The sequence below is a fragment of the Podarcis cretensis genome (assembly GCF_951804945.1).
Source record: "Podarcis cretensis genome assembly, chromosome: 17".
Taxonomy (NCBI): domain Eukaryota; kingdom Metazoa; phylum Chordata; class Lepidosauria; order Squamata; family Lacertidae; genus Podarcis; species Podarcis cretensis.
This window is the reverse complement of record NC_137187.1, coordinates 3,111,187-3,128,694: the sequence shown is the minus strand read 5'-3', so window position 1 is coordinate 3,128,694 and position 17,508 is coordinate 3,111,187. Positions and strand designations below refer to the sequence as shown.

Below are 17,508 nucleotides of genomic sequence, written 5' to 3'. Positions count from 1 at the left end.
ACCAAACAAAAAGAAACAAAAGCCCACATTAAAACGGGGGGGGGGGCAATAAAGATGATGACCCAATACATTACAAACATTCCATCCACTTCTAAAAGGCCACAGATATACAGAAAAAGGCCAAAGGGACAGGCAGTAGATGATAAGAGGAAAGCTCATTCTTTTACAAATTATTCCCCTTCCTTAAAAATATGAAGGCAGAAATTCCAAAACAGTTGGAAGGCAGTTCCAGGCCTAGAAGGCACTATAGTGGTAAATCAGCATTTTCATATAAATTTCCTCCATACAGAAAACTAGCGTGCCAGGCATTGTAACTAGGCTTGTCTCTGACACACTAGTTTTCTGTCATGTGCTTCCATCATGATGCCCCAGAATGCAGGTTTGCCACCTTAGAACTAGGCCGGAAATGGTACCTGGCTGAGATACGGACAGTTCCAGGGAGCGCCCAATTTAGCGCAATGTGGGCAGTTTCTCCACACAGGTTGACAAGCAGTGGAGGGGAAGAAGGAGGAGGAGGAGGAGGAGGATACCTACTGAGAAGATCAATAAAAAAGCCAAATTTTGTCCTTGCTCAGGACATATTACCAAGCGGTGAAGGCACTGCAAACAAAGTTTCTAAGAGCTGTGATCTACTATTGATTCTACCACTCAAAACAAACACCTTCCTATTTTGTTGCTGGGACAACTGACTTCCCTCAATGAGGCCATGAAATTCTTCCAGAGGTTCTGCGACAACACTGCTACATTCCCAATTTGCCAAAACCTTTTGACTGTGGGCTCCAGTTTCAAAATAAGTTTTCCAACTCCATCTTGGGAAATGTCTCCAAGCAGAAGAGAGCAAAGCATCAATTTCTCCGCATCAGACCATACCTGTCTCATCACTGATCTCCCCGTCAGTGCATTCCACACATTCAAAACAACAAGTAGCTGTCCCCTCGAGAATGCCTTTTCTTCTGCCTGGCGGGCAGTCTTTGCTGCAGTTGGAGAAGGGCACCTGAAGGAATTAAAAACAAACCAACCATGAGCAGAAAGAGGCACAGTCATCAGGAAGAGTGTGAAAACCTAGACAAAGATTCTCTGCTCCAATTCATTCCAGGGACTGAGGAGAGAAAATGAACTTCACCAAGCAGGAACAGGTATGAGGCAAAGCCCTCCTGGTGGAGGCTGCTACTCACAGAGGGTTAATAGCAGGTCTGCCAACTACTAGATGCCACTGTCTGTGGTGGCGGCACCTGCCCTTTACCACCGAGGGAGAGGACAGTTGGCGGCTGTACAGCCACTTCTCTTCCCTGCCACTGCCAACCATTCACCTGAGCAAATTGGCAAGGGAGTAGCAATGAGCAGCAGCAGAAAGGGGAGAGACAGGAGATGGCGAAATTGACGTCAGAAATAAGAGAGCAAAAAGAAGAAACGCTTGAATGGAGACCCTTTTTTGATTATCTGAGAAAATATTATAGTCAAATGAAATGGAAGGCAGGACTTGAAGCAAAGGAATGAGAATGATAAAGGAATGTAATGGAGGACAGATGTTTTAGAGAAAGATTACCTTTAGGGCAGTAGATTAATTATTTGAATAGAAACATCATAGGAGGAAGGGTGGGAAGCCAAAATCTTAAGGGAACACTGCATTGGAACTGGATTGAATTTGTTAAACTGTTTGAAAACCAATAAAAATTTACGTTCAGGAAAAAGGAGAATCGGTGGTGGCTGCTCTTTGCATTTATTGCCCCTTGCTTCACCAGGCAAGCAAGTAGCTACCGCTCTTTTATTTTTATTATTTGATTCCATTCTATTAAAATGATTTATGTACTGCTTAACTGCAATCATCTCTAAGAGGTGTGCAAGAAATACAATATAGAATATTGGTTAAGTGGCAAAGGCTCTAAGAAAGGAGGAACAGCTGCCCACGTCACCAGCTCCGTCCCTCCCGCCAGTGTGGTGTAGCGGTAGTCTCGTAATCTGGTGAACCGGGTTCGATTCCCCGCTCCTCCACATGCAGCTGCTGGGTGACCTTGGGCCAGTCACACTTCTCTGAAGTCTCTCAGCCCCACTCACCTCACAGAGTGTTTGTTGTGGGGGGGGGAAGGGGAAAGGAGAATGTGAGCCGCTTTGAGACTCCTGAAGGGGAGTGAAAGGCGGGATATCAAATCCAAACTCTTCTTCTTTCGTGCAGACGATACGAGGTTGATGCTGCTGCTTTTGCAGGTGGCAGCACCAAGGAGGGTGCCCTCCACCCAAGGGGCCCAGTCCTTACCACTAGCTGGAGAGAGGAGGCAGGAGACAGTGTCTGCTGCTGCTGCTGCTTCTCCTGGGATACTGTGGTCCTTGCAGCTGCTTCAAAGGATGGGTTGGTGACAGAAAGATTGTCATAGGGGACTCTAGAGAGGTATAACCATATTGTGGGCTGGGGTGTGGGTAGGGAATGGTGTGTCTGTTCCTCCAAAATGTGAGCCAGGTGTTAAGAGTCCCAAATTGACTTGAAAAATGATAAAATGCAAAGGTGATCTTTGTGCCACTGAGGGCTTGGAATCTGCATCATCTGTATCAGCGGCAAGAAATTTCCATGGTGGTGTAGCTCTCAATGGCAGCGTCGTGCTGATATGCACAACAGCTGTTGCCTCAACTGACCTTTGTGTTAGAAAGCGAACAAGCTCAGAATCCATGCTGTGCATCACCCCAGCAATCCTTGCTGCCTGGCATCGCAGGGGACTGCCACACACGATCTAATGGCAGATTTCTGCACGCATACCAAAGAGCCACAAGGTGGAAGCACAAATCAAAACTGTGACTTTCGAAACAGTGGTCTGGTGCTGATTGTTGCTTAGCATTTGAACAATTTCATGGAGTGGCCTTTCCCCCTCAGGAACCACAACAATTTGCCAGCTGTGGTCTCATCCAGACCTGCACTTGTCTTGTGCCTAGAAATCACAAGTCCAAGCAGTTTCTTGCTTAGAATCATAGAATCATAGAGTTGGAAGAGACCACAAGGGCCATCGAGTCCAACCCCCTGCCAAGCAGGAAACACCATCAGAGCACTCCTGACATATGGTTGTCAAGCCTCTGCTTAAAGACCTCCAAAGAAGGAGACTCCACCACACTCCTTGGCAGCAAATTCCACTGTCAAACAGCTCTTACTGTCAGGAAGTTCTTACTAATGTTTAGGTGGAATCTTCTTTCTTGTAGTTTGGAACCATTGCTCCGTGTCCGCTTCTCTGGAGCAGCAGAAAACAACCTTTCTCCCTCCTCTATGTGACATCCTTTTATATATTTGAACATGGCTATCATATCACCCCTTAACCTCCTCTTCTCCAGGCTAAACATGCCCAGTTCCCTTAGCCGTTCCTCATAAGGCATAGTTTCCAGGCCTTTGACCATTTTGGTTGCCCTCCTCTGGACACGTTCCAGTTTGTCAGTATCCTTCTTGAACTGTGGTGCCCAGAACTGGACACAGTACTCCAGGTGAGGTCTGACCAGAGCAGAATACAGTGGCACTATTACTTCCCTTGATCTAGATGCTTGTCTCTCACTTTCTAGGGACAGGTCTGTCCAAGCAGTTATGCCCTTGTCGTCTTCTTCTTCTTCTTCTTCTTCTTCTTCTTCTTCTTCTTCTTCTTCTTCTTCTTCAACAACAACTGCCCTATACCCGCAGGTCTCAGAGCGGTTTGCAGAATAAAATCAAAATACAAAACCAAAAAATCCAAAATAAAAACAACAACCCAATAACCTGCTTTCTCCTGGAAAACCTCCTCTTTAGCGATCAATCGGAGCAAACTTCAATTCACTTGGTAGACATTTGCTCCAACTCAGTGGTAAAGATCGGGTTTCGCCAAGGCAAAGCAACAGAGCAAGGGCAAGTCTGGATGAGCCCTATGTATAACAACATAGGAGCAATTTAATTAACTACTAAATAGCAAGGCAACAGCAGCTTGAGGCTGTGTGTAAATCTGTATGCCTTCCTTTGAAAGCATTGCTGGCGCTCAGAGGTAGGAAGGACCCCCCCAAAAAGCTCAGTGCACTTGTGATTCTAGCACCAGGCACAGGGCTGGGAGATCAATGGAAAGGAGCAGGACAAAAAGGGCTTATAGCAACAGGAGGGATCTCAGGGAGGCAAGCGCAGGGCACACCCAGCTCTGTCCTCTAACTCCTCACTGCCGCCTCTCAGCATTTGCCACCTGAGGCAATGCCTTATGTCGTTTAATGGCAGCGTTCCCCAATAATCGCATATCCCTTTTGAGAATTTTGTCTTACCGGCGCAATCTCTGGATTGTTTTCTGCAGCTAAAAAGACTATGATAAAGTAAAATAAAGAGTTCTGCCATCTACCTATGGAACCCTCAAGGGTACATATACCACACTTTGGGAAACGCTGCTATACAGCATTCAAAATGGCAACACCAGCACTATGATTCGGAGGACAGGAGCTGGTACTAGCACACATAGGCACACTTTGCTTGCTGCTCACCCACAAAAAACCAGGCAGCGGCAACAAAAATGATGCATTTTTTCACCTCCTGTGAGCAGGACCCAAGAAAACAGAACCTTGCCATTGGCTAGGGGAAATAATTTCAGCCAAAAAAGTCTGTGGACCTTGTGGAAAAAGTTGATAAACATTAATGTTAGTTTGGGGTGACTGGTGTCCCTTACCTCCTTGGAGAATCCACTCCACAGAATCTTGTTCTCATTGATAAACAGCCTCTCTCCTTTCTTGGCATAAACATTATAGTGTCCAACTTCCTCAAAGACAATGGAGCCGTCCTCTGGTGACAGGTGCCAATTGATGATTGAGTAATTCCCTATCAGGCCCCCAGATTCGTCAAAATCCACTTGCTCTCCCATGTTGTTTGTGAAGTTCAAGTGCCGGAGGTGCTTCAGTACCTACGGAGAAGGATACAGATATAGGCTGAATCAGGCCATCACTGATACTGGCATCTCTTGACGGACCAACCCTGCTGTGCCAAAATAAAAAGCCGTTAAAATGCCTGAAGTTAGGTAGAAACAGGAATGGCAGCTGGTGCTGTTGAAACGTTTACTTGTCAAATGCTTGTGTTGTTTTATACATCCTTTTGCAAATGGGTGTGAGATGACATTCCTGCATTGCAAAGGGATTGGACTAGACTGGGGTTTCCCAAACTTGGGTCTCCAGCTGTTTTGGACTACAACTCCCATCATCCCTAGCTAGCAGAACCAGTGGTCACAGATGATAGGAACTGTAGTCCAAAACAGCTGGAGACTCATGTTTTAGAAACCCTGGACTAGATGACCCTTGTGACCCCCTTCCAATTCTATGACCCCTCCCCCAAAAAAATTTAAAATAAACCTCTTATTTTTGAAAAGGGAGAGGGGGCATAGATGCTGGGCGAAGACTTATTAGAGACACTTGACTAGCCTCTCTTGAACTGAAAATGACACCATTGTCAGGGAGTTTTCAGGGACCAGGGATATTCAGTTCTGCCAGGAAGCATAGGATTTGTAGTTTTCTCGGCCTCCCAATTTTTTTTATTTTCACTTTAATCTTCTCAGAGGTATTTGGGGTGGGGAAAGGCTGGTAGTGGAAGGGTGTGAGATAAAACAGTGTGTTGGGTTGAGAGAGTTGGTAGCAGTTGGTAGCACATGAGACTCTTAATCTCAGAGTTGTGAGTTTGAGTCTCATGTTGGGCAAAATATTCCTGCAATGCAGAGGGTTGGGGCTCGATGCCTCTTGTGGTCCCTTCCAACTCTATGATTCTAAATGCCTTAAAAAAACCCCCTCTCATGTCTTTTCAAGTATTTCCATGGAATGCTTGAAAATGAACGCAAACACATACTTTTCTTTTAAGTGAGCTAAGTTGTGTGCTGATTTTTTTAAATTACAAAAACCCAAAATGTGCTTATGCCAGCTTTCAGTTTTAAGAACTTCCAAGATGTCTCACACCATTAAAATGCAGTATCAAGATAAAAACAGTAGCAGAACAGTAAAACCTGAGCAGAACAAAACAAAACAACAGTACTTGTCAAAAACTAGTAGATTAAAACCAGCTTAAAATGGCAAATTGGTGAGCCTGGTTAAATGAAAAAGTCTTTGTCCGGTGTTAAAAGAACGTTGAGAAGAAAAATAGTACACACAGGGTAAAAAAGGTAAAGGTACCCCTGCCCGTACGGGCCAGTCTTGACAGACTCTGGGGTTGTGCGCCCATCTCACTTAAGAGGCCAGGGGCCAGCGCTGTCCGGAGACACTTCCAGGTCACGTGGCCAGCGTGACACCACTGCTCTGGCGAGCCAGAGCCGCACACGGAAACGCCGTTTACCTTCCCGCTGGTAAGCGGTCCCTATTTATCTACTTGCACCCGGAGGTGCTTTCGAACTGCTAGGTTGGCAGGCGCTGGGACCGAGCAGCGGGAGCGCACCCCGCCGCAGGGATTCGAACCGCCGACCTTTCGATCGGCAAGTCCTAGGCGCTGAGGCTTTAACCCACAGCGCCACCTGCACAGTTGAAAAAGCACCACAACAAATTTGTTTCATGTGGTCTGAGGGCTGACTTCACACACACACACACACACACACACACACACACACACACTTATAAAAACAAGTACCAGCTGCTCAAAGTGGCTTAAAATGCTACTCTTATCATTCACATTGAAAATTCAGTTGCAAAAGAGTTATATGATGTGTTGATGTGCTGTCCCAACTAGAAATATTGTAGTGGCTATTGACATGGGCAAAAAGGGACGACTATCTGTTCCTGTCACATTTTCACCACACATGTGACATGACCGGAGTTGCACTTTTTACCTGCTCCATGTGGTAAAGTTAGTGCCTGTGGTTTTTGTTTTGTATTCTTAGTAGTTAAAAATAAGCACGCCACATGTGTGCAGGTTTTGGGTGTGTGTGTGGGTAAATCCGCATGGAAATTGAACAGGACATATGAACACATGTAAAAGGGACACAGTCTGCCTCAGGACTGACCCATCTAACCTTAATAATAATAATAATATTTTTTATTTATACCCCGCCCTCCCCAGCCAAGGCCGGGCTCAGAGCGGCTTACAAACAATAATAAAAACAAGAAGAATGATTACAACTTAAAAACAAAAATAAAATACAACATTAAAATAATGGAACATTAAAATATTAAAATGTAGCCTCATTGCAGGAGGAGAAGGAAAAGAAAGAAAAAGAGAGAGAGAGAGGGAATCAAATTGGCTCCAAGCCAAAGGCCAGGCGGTACAACTCTGTCTTACAGGCCCTGCGGAAAGAAATCAGATCCTGCAGGGCCCTGGTCTCATGAGGCAGAGCGTTCCACCAGGCTGGAGCCAGAGTTGAAAAGGCCCTGGCTCTGGTCGAAGCAAATCTAACTTCCTTAGGGCCCAGGACCACTAGGGTGTTGCTATTTATGGACCTTGAGGCTCTCCGTGGGAGAGGCGGTCCCGTAGGTACGAGGGTCCTAGGCCGTGAAGGGCTTTAAAGGTCAAAAGCAGCACCTTAAATCTGACCCTGTACTCCACTGGGAGCCAGTGCAGCTTGAAAAGCACTGGGTGAATATGCTCCCATGGCAGAGACCCCGTGAGGAGCCTCGCTGCAGCATTCTGCACCCGCTGAAGTTTCTGGGACAGCTTCAAGGGCAGCCCCGCATAGAGCGAATTACAGTAGTCAAGCCTGGAGATGACCGTTGCATGGATCACTGTGGCCAAGTCGGGGCGGGAAAGGTAAGGGACCAACTGCTTGATGCGGCGAAGGTGGAAAAATGTCACCTTGGCTGTTGCTGTAATCTGCGCCTCCTTGGAAAGGGAGGCGTCAAGGATTACACCCAAACTCTTAATGGAAGGCAATGGCACTAATTGGGCCCCCGCAAGAGAAGGGAGTTGGTCCCTCATCCCCATGCCATCCCGACCTAGCCATAGGACCTCTGTCTTCGAAGGATTTAGTTTCAATCGGCTCCCACGAAACCATCCAGCCACAGCTTCCAAGCATCTGGTCAGTGTGTTCGGGGTCGAGTCAGTGTGGCCATCCATCAGCAGATAGAGCTGAGTGTCATCAGCATATTGGTGACAGCCCAGCCCAAAGCTCCGGATAATCTGGGCAAGGGGGCGCATAAAGATGTTAAAAAGCATCGGGGAGAGAATTGCGCCCTGCGGCACTCCACACACCAAGGAGTGGCGCGATGACATTTCCCTCCCTAGTGCCACCCTCTGTCCCCGACCAGAGATAAAAGAGCACAACCAGTTACGGGCTATGCCCTGTATCCCCACGTCTGCGAGGCGGTGGTCCAGAAGATCATGATCGACCATGTCAAAGGCTGCTGACAAATCTAAAAGGATCAGCAGTCCTGACCCACCTCGATCCAGGTGTCTACGGAGATCATCTGTTAGGGCAACCAGAGCCGTCTCCGTCCCAAAACCAGGACGGAAACCAGACTGAAATGGATCTAATGCCGATGTTTCCTCCAGAAACCTACCAAGCTGTTCAGCAACCGCTCTCTCAATTACCTTACCCAGGTATGGAAGATTTGAAACTGGGCGGTAATTGGAAAGGTCTAGGGGATCTAATGAAGTTTTTTTTAAGAGTGGACACACCACTGCTTCCTTCAGTTCCCCTGGGAATGTCCTCGTGTCAAGGGACAAATTGATAATTTCAACCAGGGGGGTCCGCACAACATCTGGACACTCCCTAATCAGCCAAGACCGGCACGGATCGAGGAGGCAGGTGGTGGGCCTACCAACTTGGAGGAATCTATCCACATCAGTAGGGAGTATCCGATCGAAATGGTCCAACACTGGACCTGAAGTCAGTCGAGGGGCCTCCAGTTCAGTCACTGTATCTAAATTGGCAGGGAGGTCACGGCGGAGCAACAGGCCTTTCTCCGCAAAAAAACTTGCGAATGCCTCACAGCTGAGGGTCGAATTTATGCTTAAATTTGGTTGTCCTCCTAAGGACGTTATTGACCTAATTATTCTAAAAAGTTGTGCCGGGCGAGAGCTAGCGGATGCAATGGAAGCTGCAAAGTAAGATTTCTTAGCAGCTTTCATAGCCGTCTCATAGGCTTTTATAAGCGTCCTATAAGATGTTCTTGAGGCTCTGTCACGAGTCCGTCGCCATACTCGCTCTAGCCGTCTGAGATCCCGCTTCATTTTCCGGAGCTCCTCAATAAACCAAGGGGCCCGGTTTCGACGGGGTCGCAGAGGGCGCTTAGGTGCGATCTCATCAATGGCTGCCAAGAGCCGGTTATTCTAGTCCTCAACAAGGTCATCTAATGAGTCGCCAGGAGGAGCAGGGTTCCGCAAGGCTTGTCGGAATCTATCAGGATCCATCAGTTTTCGTGGATGAGCCCAAATAGGTTCGCCACCTGAGCCAGGGAGGAGTGGAAAGTCAATCTTGGCTTTCAGGGCGTAGTGATCAGACCATGGCACTTCCACAGCAGGGAGCATGATCACATCTATGCCAGCCCCAAAGATCAGATCCAGCGTGTGGCCTGCTTGATGAGTGGGGCCCAAAACAACCTGGGAGAGCCCTAGTGTTGCCATGGAAGTCACTAGGTCCAGAGCCTGTGAGGAGGGAGCGGCATCGGCATGGACGTTGAAGTCTCCCCAAACCAGTAGGCTTGGGAACTCCAAGGCCCAGCCCGCCACCACCTCCAGCAGGTCTGACAGGGTGGCTGCAGGTGTGCTGGGTGGTCGGTACACCAGCCAGACAGCCAAGCTCTCCTTGGTGCCCCACACGAGACCAACACATTCAATGCCGGAGATCGTCGGTGATGGCAGAGCTCTGAAAGAGCAATCCTCCCGGAATAACAACGCTACTCCTCCCCCCCGACCCACAGTCCGCGATTGATGAAGGACAGAGAAACCTGGGGGTGTTATCTCATGTAGGGAGACTACTTCGCCTTCCCGTACCCAGGTCTCCGTCACGCAAGCCAGGTCAATCCCCTGCGAGACAAAAAAGTCACGCATGGTGGCGGTTTTGTTGCCTATGGACCTGGCATTGCACAGCACCAATGACGGAGGTGTGTAATCCTTGCTCTCCCTACCCTCATCCCTTGGGATGGGGCGTAGATTGGAAGGGGTTCGAGGATCACTGCATCTCAAAACCCTTCGCCGATAGAGATACCTAGCCCCACCGCCATTCCTCCCTAGCCCTTCAGTTATGGAAATCCCAGATCCCATACTAGCCTCCCCAATAGATGGGTAACATTCCCTCAATAACAAGTCATCCTTGGGCCAGGACTCATGGGTCAAAATGGTATGGGAAAGAGGTGGAGGTTTGGTAGGGTAAGTATCTCTAGAAGATAAAGCCCAACCAACCGCACCCCAAGCGGGGGGGACAGTCCCATGGTGTTTCATTAACTGTCAATCCCCCTCTCCCTCCTGGGTTGATTGGAGGATTGTTGGTTCTATCTGTGGCTGTGGGAGTATTAATGAGGTATGTGTTATAAAATGTGGATCACTGGCCAACAAAGAGCCAGATTCGAATTCGGAAGATCTGTCCATCCTGTCTCGCCAGGAGTACAGTAGAGAAGGCTGATCATTCTGGTAAGTTTTTGGAACATTAGGCAAAGGTCCAGATGTAGATTTGGTGCTGGATATCTCCAGATTGTCAGCAACATAGAGTTCTTTGTGTGTTGTTGCCATAGAAATGTCGGAGGCGCCAAATTCCTCATCTAATTTGGTGTAGTTTGAAAAGGGAACAGGGAGTTGCACTGATGTCTTTCGATGGGATAAAGAGCTGTTGGACGTCTTTAAATATTGTGCTCTAGGCTCTACTGTCCTTATATTTTGGGTAGAAATCTCAGTCTTTATACTCATTAGCCTCTTCTTCAAGTCTTGTAATTCTAGGCTTACAGAGTTCTTTTCTTCCTTTGGGCAATTAGTATTTCTAGTGTTGAGCTTGGTTTCCTTTATCCGCATTAGCTTTGACTCTATGCAAGGGACCAATTGCCTCCTAGTTTCGTCCTTAAATACCCTCACTGGGCGGAGAGAATGGAACCACCATAGGGTATCCTTTATCTCCATGAGTCGAGATGGGAGGGTTGATGACCTAAAGGTCATAAATAGGCGCATGGTGTTTCTCAAGGTAGGCAGGAAGTGGAAATTTTCTAGATCTACATTTCGGTAATGGTAATTCAGGAGCTGAGACAAGGACATAGTAATTTGTCTGCGGTTCATCCACCTATGAGTGTATCGGTGAATCTCAAGCATTATCTGGTTCGTTTGCAAGACTTGACAGGACCTCACTTCATCCATAGTTTGAGTTGGTGAGTTGTTAACAGAGTCATTTCTTATCATCCTTTTAAGCCCTTGGGCATTTAAAGGGGAGGAACTAGTATCCAATTGTTTCTCAATGTTAACTATTCTGGTGAGGATTTCATCCAGTCTTTGGAGAACCAGAACCATAGTTTCTGCAGACAACATGCAAATCTCTTGGTAGGGGTGCGTATCCCGAATTGGTTGAAAGCAGGCTCCTCTGATATCTTGTTCTAGAGGCATGGGTGGGTTAGCATTCGGAGTGGGAGGAATCCCTCCTGCTCCTTCTCTTGCCCTCTTGGACGGATTAGCTTTTTCTGGGAGGAGGGGGGTCGGGTCATTGACATCCTCCTTAAGGGGGGGGGGGGTGAGGTTCCCCCAACGTTGTTACTCGCTGTTTGTTCTATTTGCTCCGTTTTCTCGGTTTCCTCAACCTGCTCTGTTTCTGAGCCAGGGCAGATGGTGTTGGCTCTCTGCCGATTCTTTGTTTTAGAGGAATTGTGAGTCTCAATAATGGTCTTCTGGCTCTTTGCACCTCGTTTTCTCCTTCCGGCAGGCATTCTCCATAAGGAAGTGACAGTTGGAGGAGTGTCACTCCAATGAGGAGTGACAGTTGGAGAACTAGGTCTCAAACCTTCCGGCCTAAAAGAGCAGGTTTTAGCAGGGAAAGCCACACCTCTCCTTGAACACACTCAGAGGTAGATATTTAAAGCACAGATCTATGACAGGACATATGAATGAACACATGTAAAAGGGACACAGTCTGCCTCAGGACTGACCCATCTAACCTTAATGATTACTGTATCCAGACAGACTTGTGCGAAAAGGCAGTCCTTTAGATCGGTTGCTTAATTTCTGTGAAACAGGGTAATATTAGATACAAGGCCTGTAATAACTTAGTCCAAAAAAAGTTAAGAATTTAACAAACAAAAATACCGTTTTCTTAAACGTCATAGTAGCTATTCAGAGAACAGTTTTCAAAGAGAAAGGTGAAAAACTAACCATACTATAGTGACTTGAAACACAGCGGTGCTGGTTTTCCCTGATGTATTCCAAGCCACAGAGGGGACACGGAAGTCTTCACCCAATGTGCTTTCCCTGACTTGCTTCTCTGCACTTGCAACCCTCCACCCCAAATCGTATTCAGTGATGCTGCCATCCACACGTGCGCAGGGGATGCCTCAAATGTCCACCCACTCAGCTTAATTGCGGCTTACATTTTTCAAATTGGATGGAAGCTGGTTTGAGAGAAAAGGCATCAAACAGCAGTATTTCTCAAGAAACTATAGGATATACCGTATTTTTCGCTCTATAACACACACCCGACCATAACACGCACGTAGTTTTTAGAGGAGGAAAATCCGTAGGCATGCCACCCGTAGGCATTCCCTCCATAACACGCACACACATTTCCCCTTACTTTCTAGGAGGAAAAAAGTGAGTGTTATGGTGCAAAAAATATGGTAGATGGATTGTGGCTAACTTTCATGTGCACTTGAGATCTAAATTGCCCTGCTTCTTAGACGGTCATCCAAAAGCTTTACTTTTCTGGTTTATCACCACAACAGTTATTAACGCTGGGCTTCAGCAAATGATTTAATTAGACAGAGCCTATATGATATTAAGTGTCAGAATAATTTGGCCACAATAAGGAAATTTTGTCCATGGTATGATTATTTTCCACCTAGTCATTTTGATACGTCGGCACCCTATTTGCAAAATTTAACAATTCCAGTACACAGATGTGCTTTCACTTATGCAAGATTACATATACTGCCTTCAGCTGTACTTGAGGGTCGATTTCAAAAAATTCCGTGGAGAAGGCAGTATTGAATCAACAGCTCATGTGCTTCTAGCTTGCACTCTTTATAAAGATTTGAGGTTATTACCCCTCTATTATTGTCCATTCCTGGTTGCTCAACCATTGCTACTGTGCTTTTCCCTCTAGCAGATCAAGATAACCAGGTGACAGCAAAAACTGGAAAAAAATTAGCAGGGGCAATTAGAGTAAGATCTATTCTTTGATTATTGATGTAAACCTCCAGTTTCTACCTCTATCTTCAGTACATTGTGTTTTGTTTTATTGCTATGGCTAGTGGCTGATGCAAATAAAGATTCTTCTTCTTTTTCTTCTTCATGTGCACTTGGCTTCAAATAGCAAGGTGGGAACGCACTGGAACCTGAGTAAGGGCTAATGTTTTCACAGCCTGAAACTATAACTAGCATGATGAGCGTTCTAGAAATTGCTGTGGTTTACTGATGAGATTACCATGAAAGTTTTTAAAAAGTGTTTTGTGGAACTGGTCTCTTATGCAGTATATTGGACATGTTCATGTAGGTAAGCGCAGGTAATTTTTACCTGTAAGCCACCTTGAATCCTTCTCAGTGAAAAAGGCAGGGTATAAATATATAAATATAAATATAAATATAAAGATAATAATTAATAATAGGTGCACAACTTTGTCTCTCAAAGCAGACGGGTGCCAACAAATGTGATGGGACAAGATGACAAGACATTTGCTCGGCCTTTTGGGTATAGCAAACCTAACTATTATTGGCTGTTACAGTTCTAATTCAACTTCTACTTGCACCCAGTGGACACAAAGCAAATAAACTGAAAAAGCAACAGAGATACGGCTCTGAACCCCAATACCTGATGAAGAGCTGCGTGAGAGCCGAAAACCTTGTGACTTTTTAAAAAAAGGATTCTCTTATTAAAGATACTAGTTTCTATTATTCTATTACCCTCATTCTTGTTTCGCTAGTGCTGCAATGGCATTTGTCTAATATTAACATGTCATGAAAATGGAAGTGCGGCAGGAGCAAGATGGGGAAGGGGGAAATGGCAAATGTTATCAGAATCAGGAGAAGCAGCAAAACCTGGACCACCTGCTCAGTCCACCAGCTCACGCTCAGCTAATGACCAACCTGAAACACACCTGACGCATTTGTTTCCAAACAAATATTCTCACATTAGTGTAGCAGGAGACAGCTTGACTTGTCCTCTTCTCTGAAAGGCTTCTGTGCATCCTTTGAACTGGGGATGCCAGTGACTGAGCCAGGATATACCACGTGCAAAAATACGTTGCCTCCCACTGAATAGAGCCCTGCTTTATCTTCCATGTGCAAAACTGTCAGACTGGTTTATGTATTTGAGTGATTTGAGTATTATAATTTGAGTAATGCTGTACCAGTGTGGCATAGTGGTTAGAGTGTCAGGCCTGGGAGACCAAGGGTTAAAATCCCCACTCAACTGCCTCTCAGCCTAACCTACCTCACAGGGTTGCTGTGAGGATTAGAGGAGACCATATGCACTGCTTTGAGCTCCTTAAGAGAAAAAGGTATGATATAAATGCAACATATACATATGTATGTATCAAAGGGTGGTATTCAACGCTAGTCCTACTCAGAGCAGACCTATTAAAGTACTGGTAAATATACGTGATTAAGGTTCATTAGTTTCTATGGGTCTACACTGAGTAGGGCTTAGCTGAATAAATGTGTACCTAATGCAAATAACGAAACTGAAATTAGACAGCATCTGTAATGAACGTTACACTTCTCCTCAATGTGAAGTGGCGATAAGCCAAAACTAATTTTCCAGTTTACTATTTCTGCATATTTGTCTGCCTTAATGATCTCTGTGAGAGGCCAGCGAATTACCAAAATAATGTCGTTGATCTCCTGATCGGACGGGATAGAGAAACCATCTGAAGCCAAATCTGACATTTTGAATTTAGGGTGAAAATTTGTAGCTGTGAGATGACGGATGATGCACCTTGAGACATAAAGTCTCTCTCTGTAAATTTGCTACAGGGTTAGGTGATCTACTGCCAACTCTAGTAAGAGTTATGGTTTGCTTCCTATATCCTGTGCTTATATATCTGTAAGTAAACTATTACTAAGACAACATAATTCTCTTGTGCTTTCCCAACCAAATGAATCTCCAAGGGCACTTCTATTTTTCTAGAAAAAGGTGCCAGAGCTCACCATGAACACCTCCCTTGTTCTTATAATGGCAATGGTGCCCACCTGAGAGGTGCTGGAACTGAGTTCAACCTGGAAAAAAGCCCTGTCCAAGAGTTACCTGGGCACACCTCACCCCCCCCCCGGGGGGGCGGAGTCGGAACTGTGTAACACAACAAAATATTTGGATCAGAGTCCAATTTATCAAAGGGAAAGCGTGTCCTGTCTCAAAGAGGGCATGTGTTGCGGTGAGACCTGGAGACTGACCTCCTGTGTTGTGGGTGCGAATACTGGGCAAGCCACAACACCCAATTGGTAGGTCCCTCGTTGCTGGGTTTAATCTGGCCAATGGGGTGCAGTCTAGATGGATCGAGGGACCTATATATGCCTATGCACATGACCCAGAGCTTCCTCTTTTGGCTCGTGCATCAGAACACCCGCCCACCTCTCCCTATATGTAGGGTATTTTGCAACTGACCTTGCTAAGCCGTTGTGTGTCATCTGTCGTTGGGACAGGGGCACGGCAGGAATTTTCCCCACTTGACTGATTGGCTGGTGCCATTTGGGTTTCACCTGCCGCATAGCAAATCATCACAACTTGTAAGGTTGCGGATAGGCACTGGTTCAGGTGATAGGGATGGGAGAACGGTCTCGCCATCCCTATGTGAAGGGCATTCCGTTAAAGGAATCCAGGGACTCAACTTGGTTTGGTCAACCCCCGAGAGGGGGTTGTGCCTGTGCCAGAGTCCTGGGGAGCATCTGGGGAGTGGACAGAGTCCATTCCTGGGCTTTCCACCTACCTCAGGTGTTCACCCTTGGCTGACCTATGATAGAGCTCGGGGTCAGCGCTACCTGCAAGGGTGCAGGGAGCTAGTTGAACCAGAGCCTATGCAACCACTCATTTTCTGTAATCAATAAAGTTGTGGCCTGAATTCTGCCAAAAAACAAAACTAAAATTTGAGTCAAATGTGTCTTTATTTAGGGGGGAGGTCTCTGGGTCTGAACACGCAAAAGGACATGTAAGTAATTGCTCCCACACACCAGGGATGCTTCTAGACATGGGTGGTCTTAGTGCACCTATTCATTGCTGTTTTGCTTCAAACAAGAAGTGGTATAGGAGGATTGCTTCCAGATGACTGGAATTCAAATGATATTCGGCAGCTAAGAAAGCCGTCCCTAGCCCAAATATTGGGCAGGGTGATTTGCATCTGAAGCATGGTATGGGGAAAATGGTTAAATGCACACACACCAGCTTCAATCCTCACTGTGATCAGCTTGTGGCTGCAACTGGGGTGACACTGATGTAAAGACAATGCTATCTGGAAAGGTTAAAGTGACAGAGTTGACTCCAAGAGAGGAGAGACAGACCACAGAGAACAAAATGGTAAGAGGGATCCATACAGGCCATAGCCAGCAACATCCCTGCCCTCCGCAAAGTACTGGAACAGCTGCACAATGGGCCATCTTTACCTATGGAGGCTGTGCACTTGTTCCTTTGTGCTTTGTGTCAGAAGATTGAGGGGGGAAGCTCAAGAGCAGGATGTTTTACTCACAATATCATGCAGATGCCTCAAAAACGGTGAGTGAATGAAGTGTGGCTATTCCATAATACATGACCATTGTGGAAGCAGCTCAGGAATGATGTGCTGCGGGAGAGCGCACTGATAGCACCACTGCTGCAAACAGCACAGAAATCTCTCACGTGGGAAGTTACAGACTTCGACTCATTGTACAGAGGGTGTGGCATGGCTGTGCAAAAAGAGCATGAACAGCGCACCTTAGCTGTGCACTGAGTGCATCCGCCACTGCTATATTCTTTGCAAAATAACTTTCCATCTTTACTTCTTAAAATACTGTCCTTTATGAACCCAATCACAGTCCTCTAATCCAAGCCCACGCCTGCAATCACTTACAATTCTACGCATGTCTATGCAGATGTAAGTCCCACTGTGTTCACTTAAAAAGGTAAAGGACCCCTGGCAGTTAAGTCCAGTTGCAAACGACTCTGGGGTTGCGGCACTCATCTCGCTTTACTGGCCGAGGGAGCCAGTGTTTGTCCGCAGACAGTTTTTCTGGGTCATGTTGCCAGCATGACTAAGCTGCTTCTGGTGAAACCAGAGCAGTGCACGGAAACGCTGTTTACCTTCCCACCGGAGTGGTACCTATTTATCTACTTGCACTTTTGGCATTGTTTTGAACTGCTAGGTTGGCAGGAGCTGGGACAGAGCAACAAGAGCTCACCCCGGCACGGGGATTCGAACCGCCGACCTTCTGATCAGCAAGCCCAAGAGGCTCAGTGGTTTAAACCACAGTGCCACTTGTTCATT

The 17,508-nt window shown here is 46.4% G+C and overlaps 1 protein-coding gene and 1 long non-coding RNA gene across 4 annotated transcripts in view; one reads left to right on the top strand and one right to left on the bottom strand.

The window, feature by feature from the left end:
* The window catches only part of CASR (calcium sensing receptor), a 58,353-nt gene that overhangs the window by 5,149 nt on the left and 35,696 nt on the right, over positions 1-17,508 (bottom strand). For all 3 annotated transcript variants that reach the window (XM_079960235.1, XM_079960236.1, XM_079960237.1), the window contains 2 exons: positions 4,644-4,874; positions 871-994 (listed from right to left, as the gene is read on the bottom strand). In XM_079960235.1, coding sequence (XP_079816361.1) covers positions 871-994; positions 4,644-4,874 — 355 coding nt within the window. The remainder of the gene's footprint in view (positions 1-870; positions 995-4,643; positions 4,875-17,508) is intronic.
* Positions 1-17,508, top strand: part of LOC307206904 — a 181,790-nt gene that overhangs the window by 134,170 nt on the left and 30,112 nt on the right. The gene's annotated exons all lie outside the window — the stretch shown is intronic.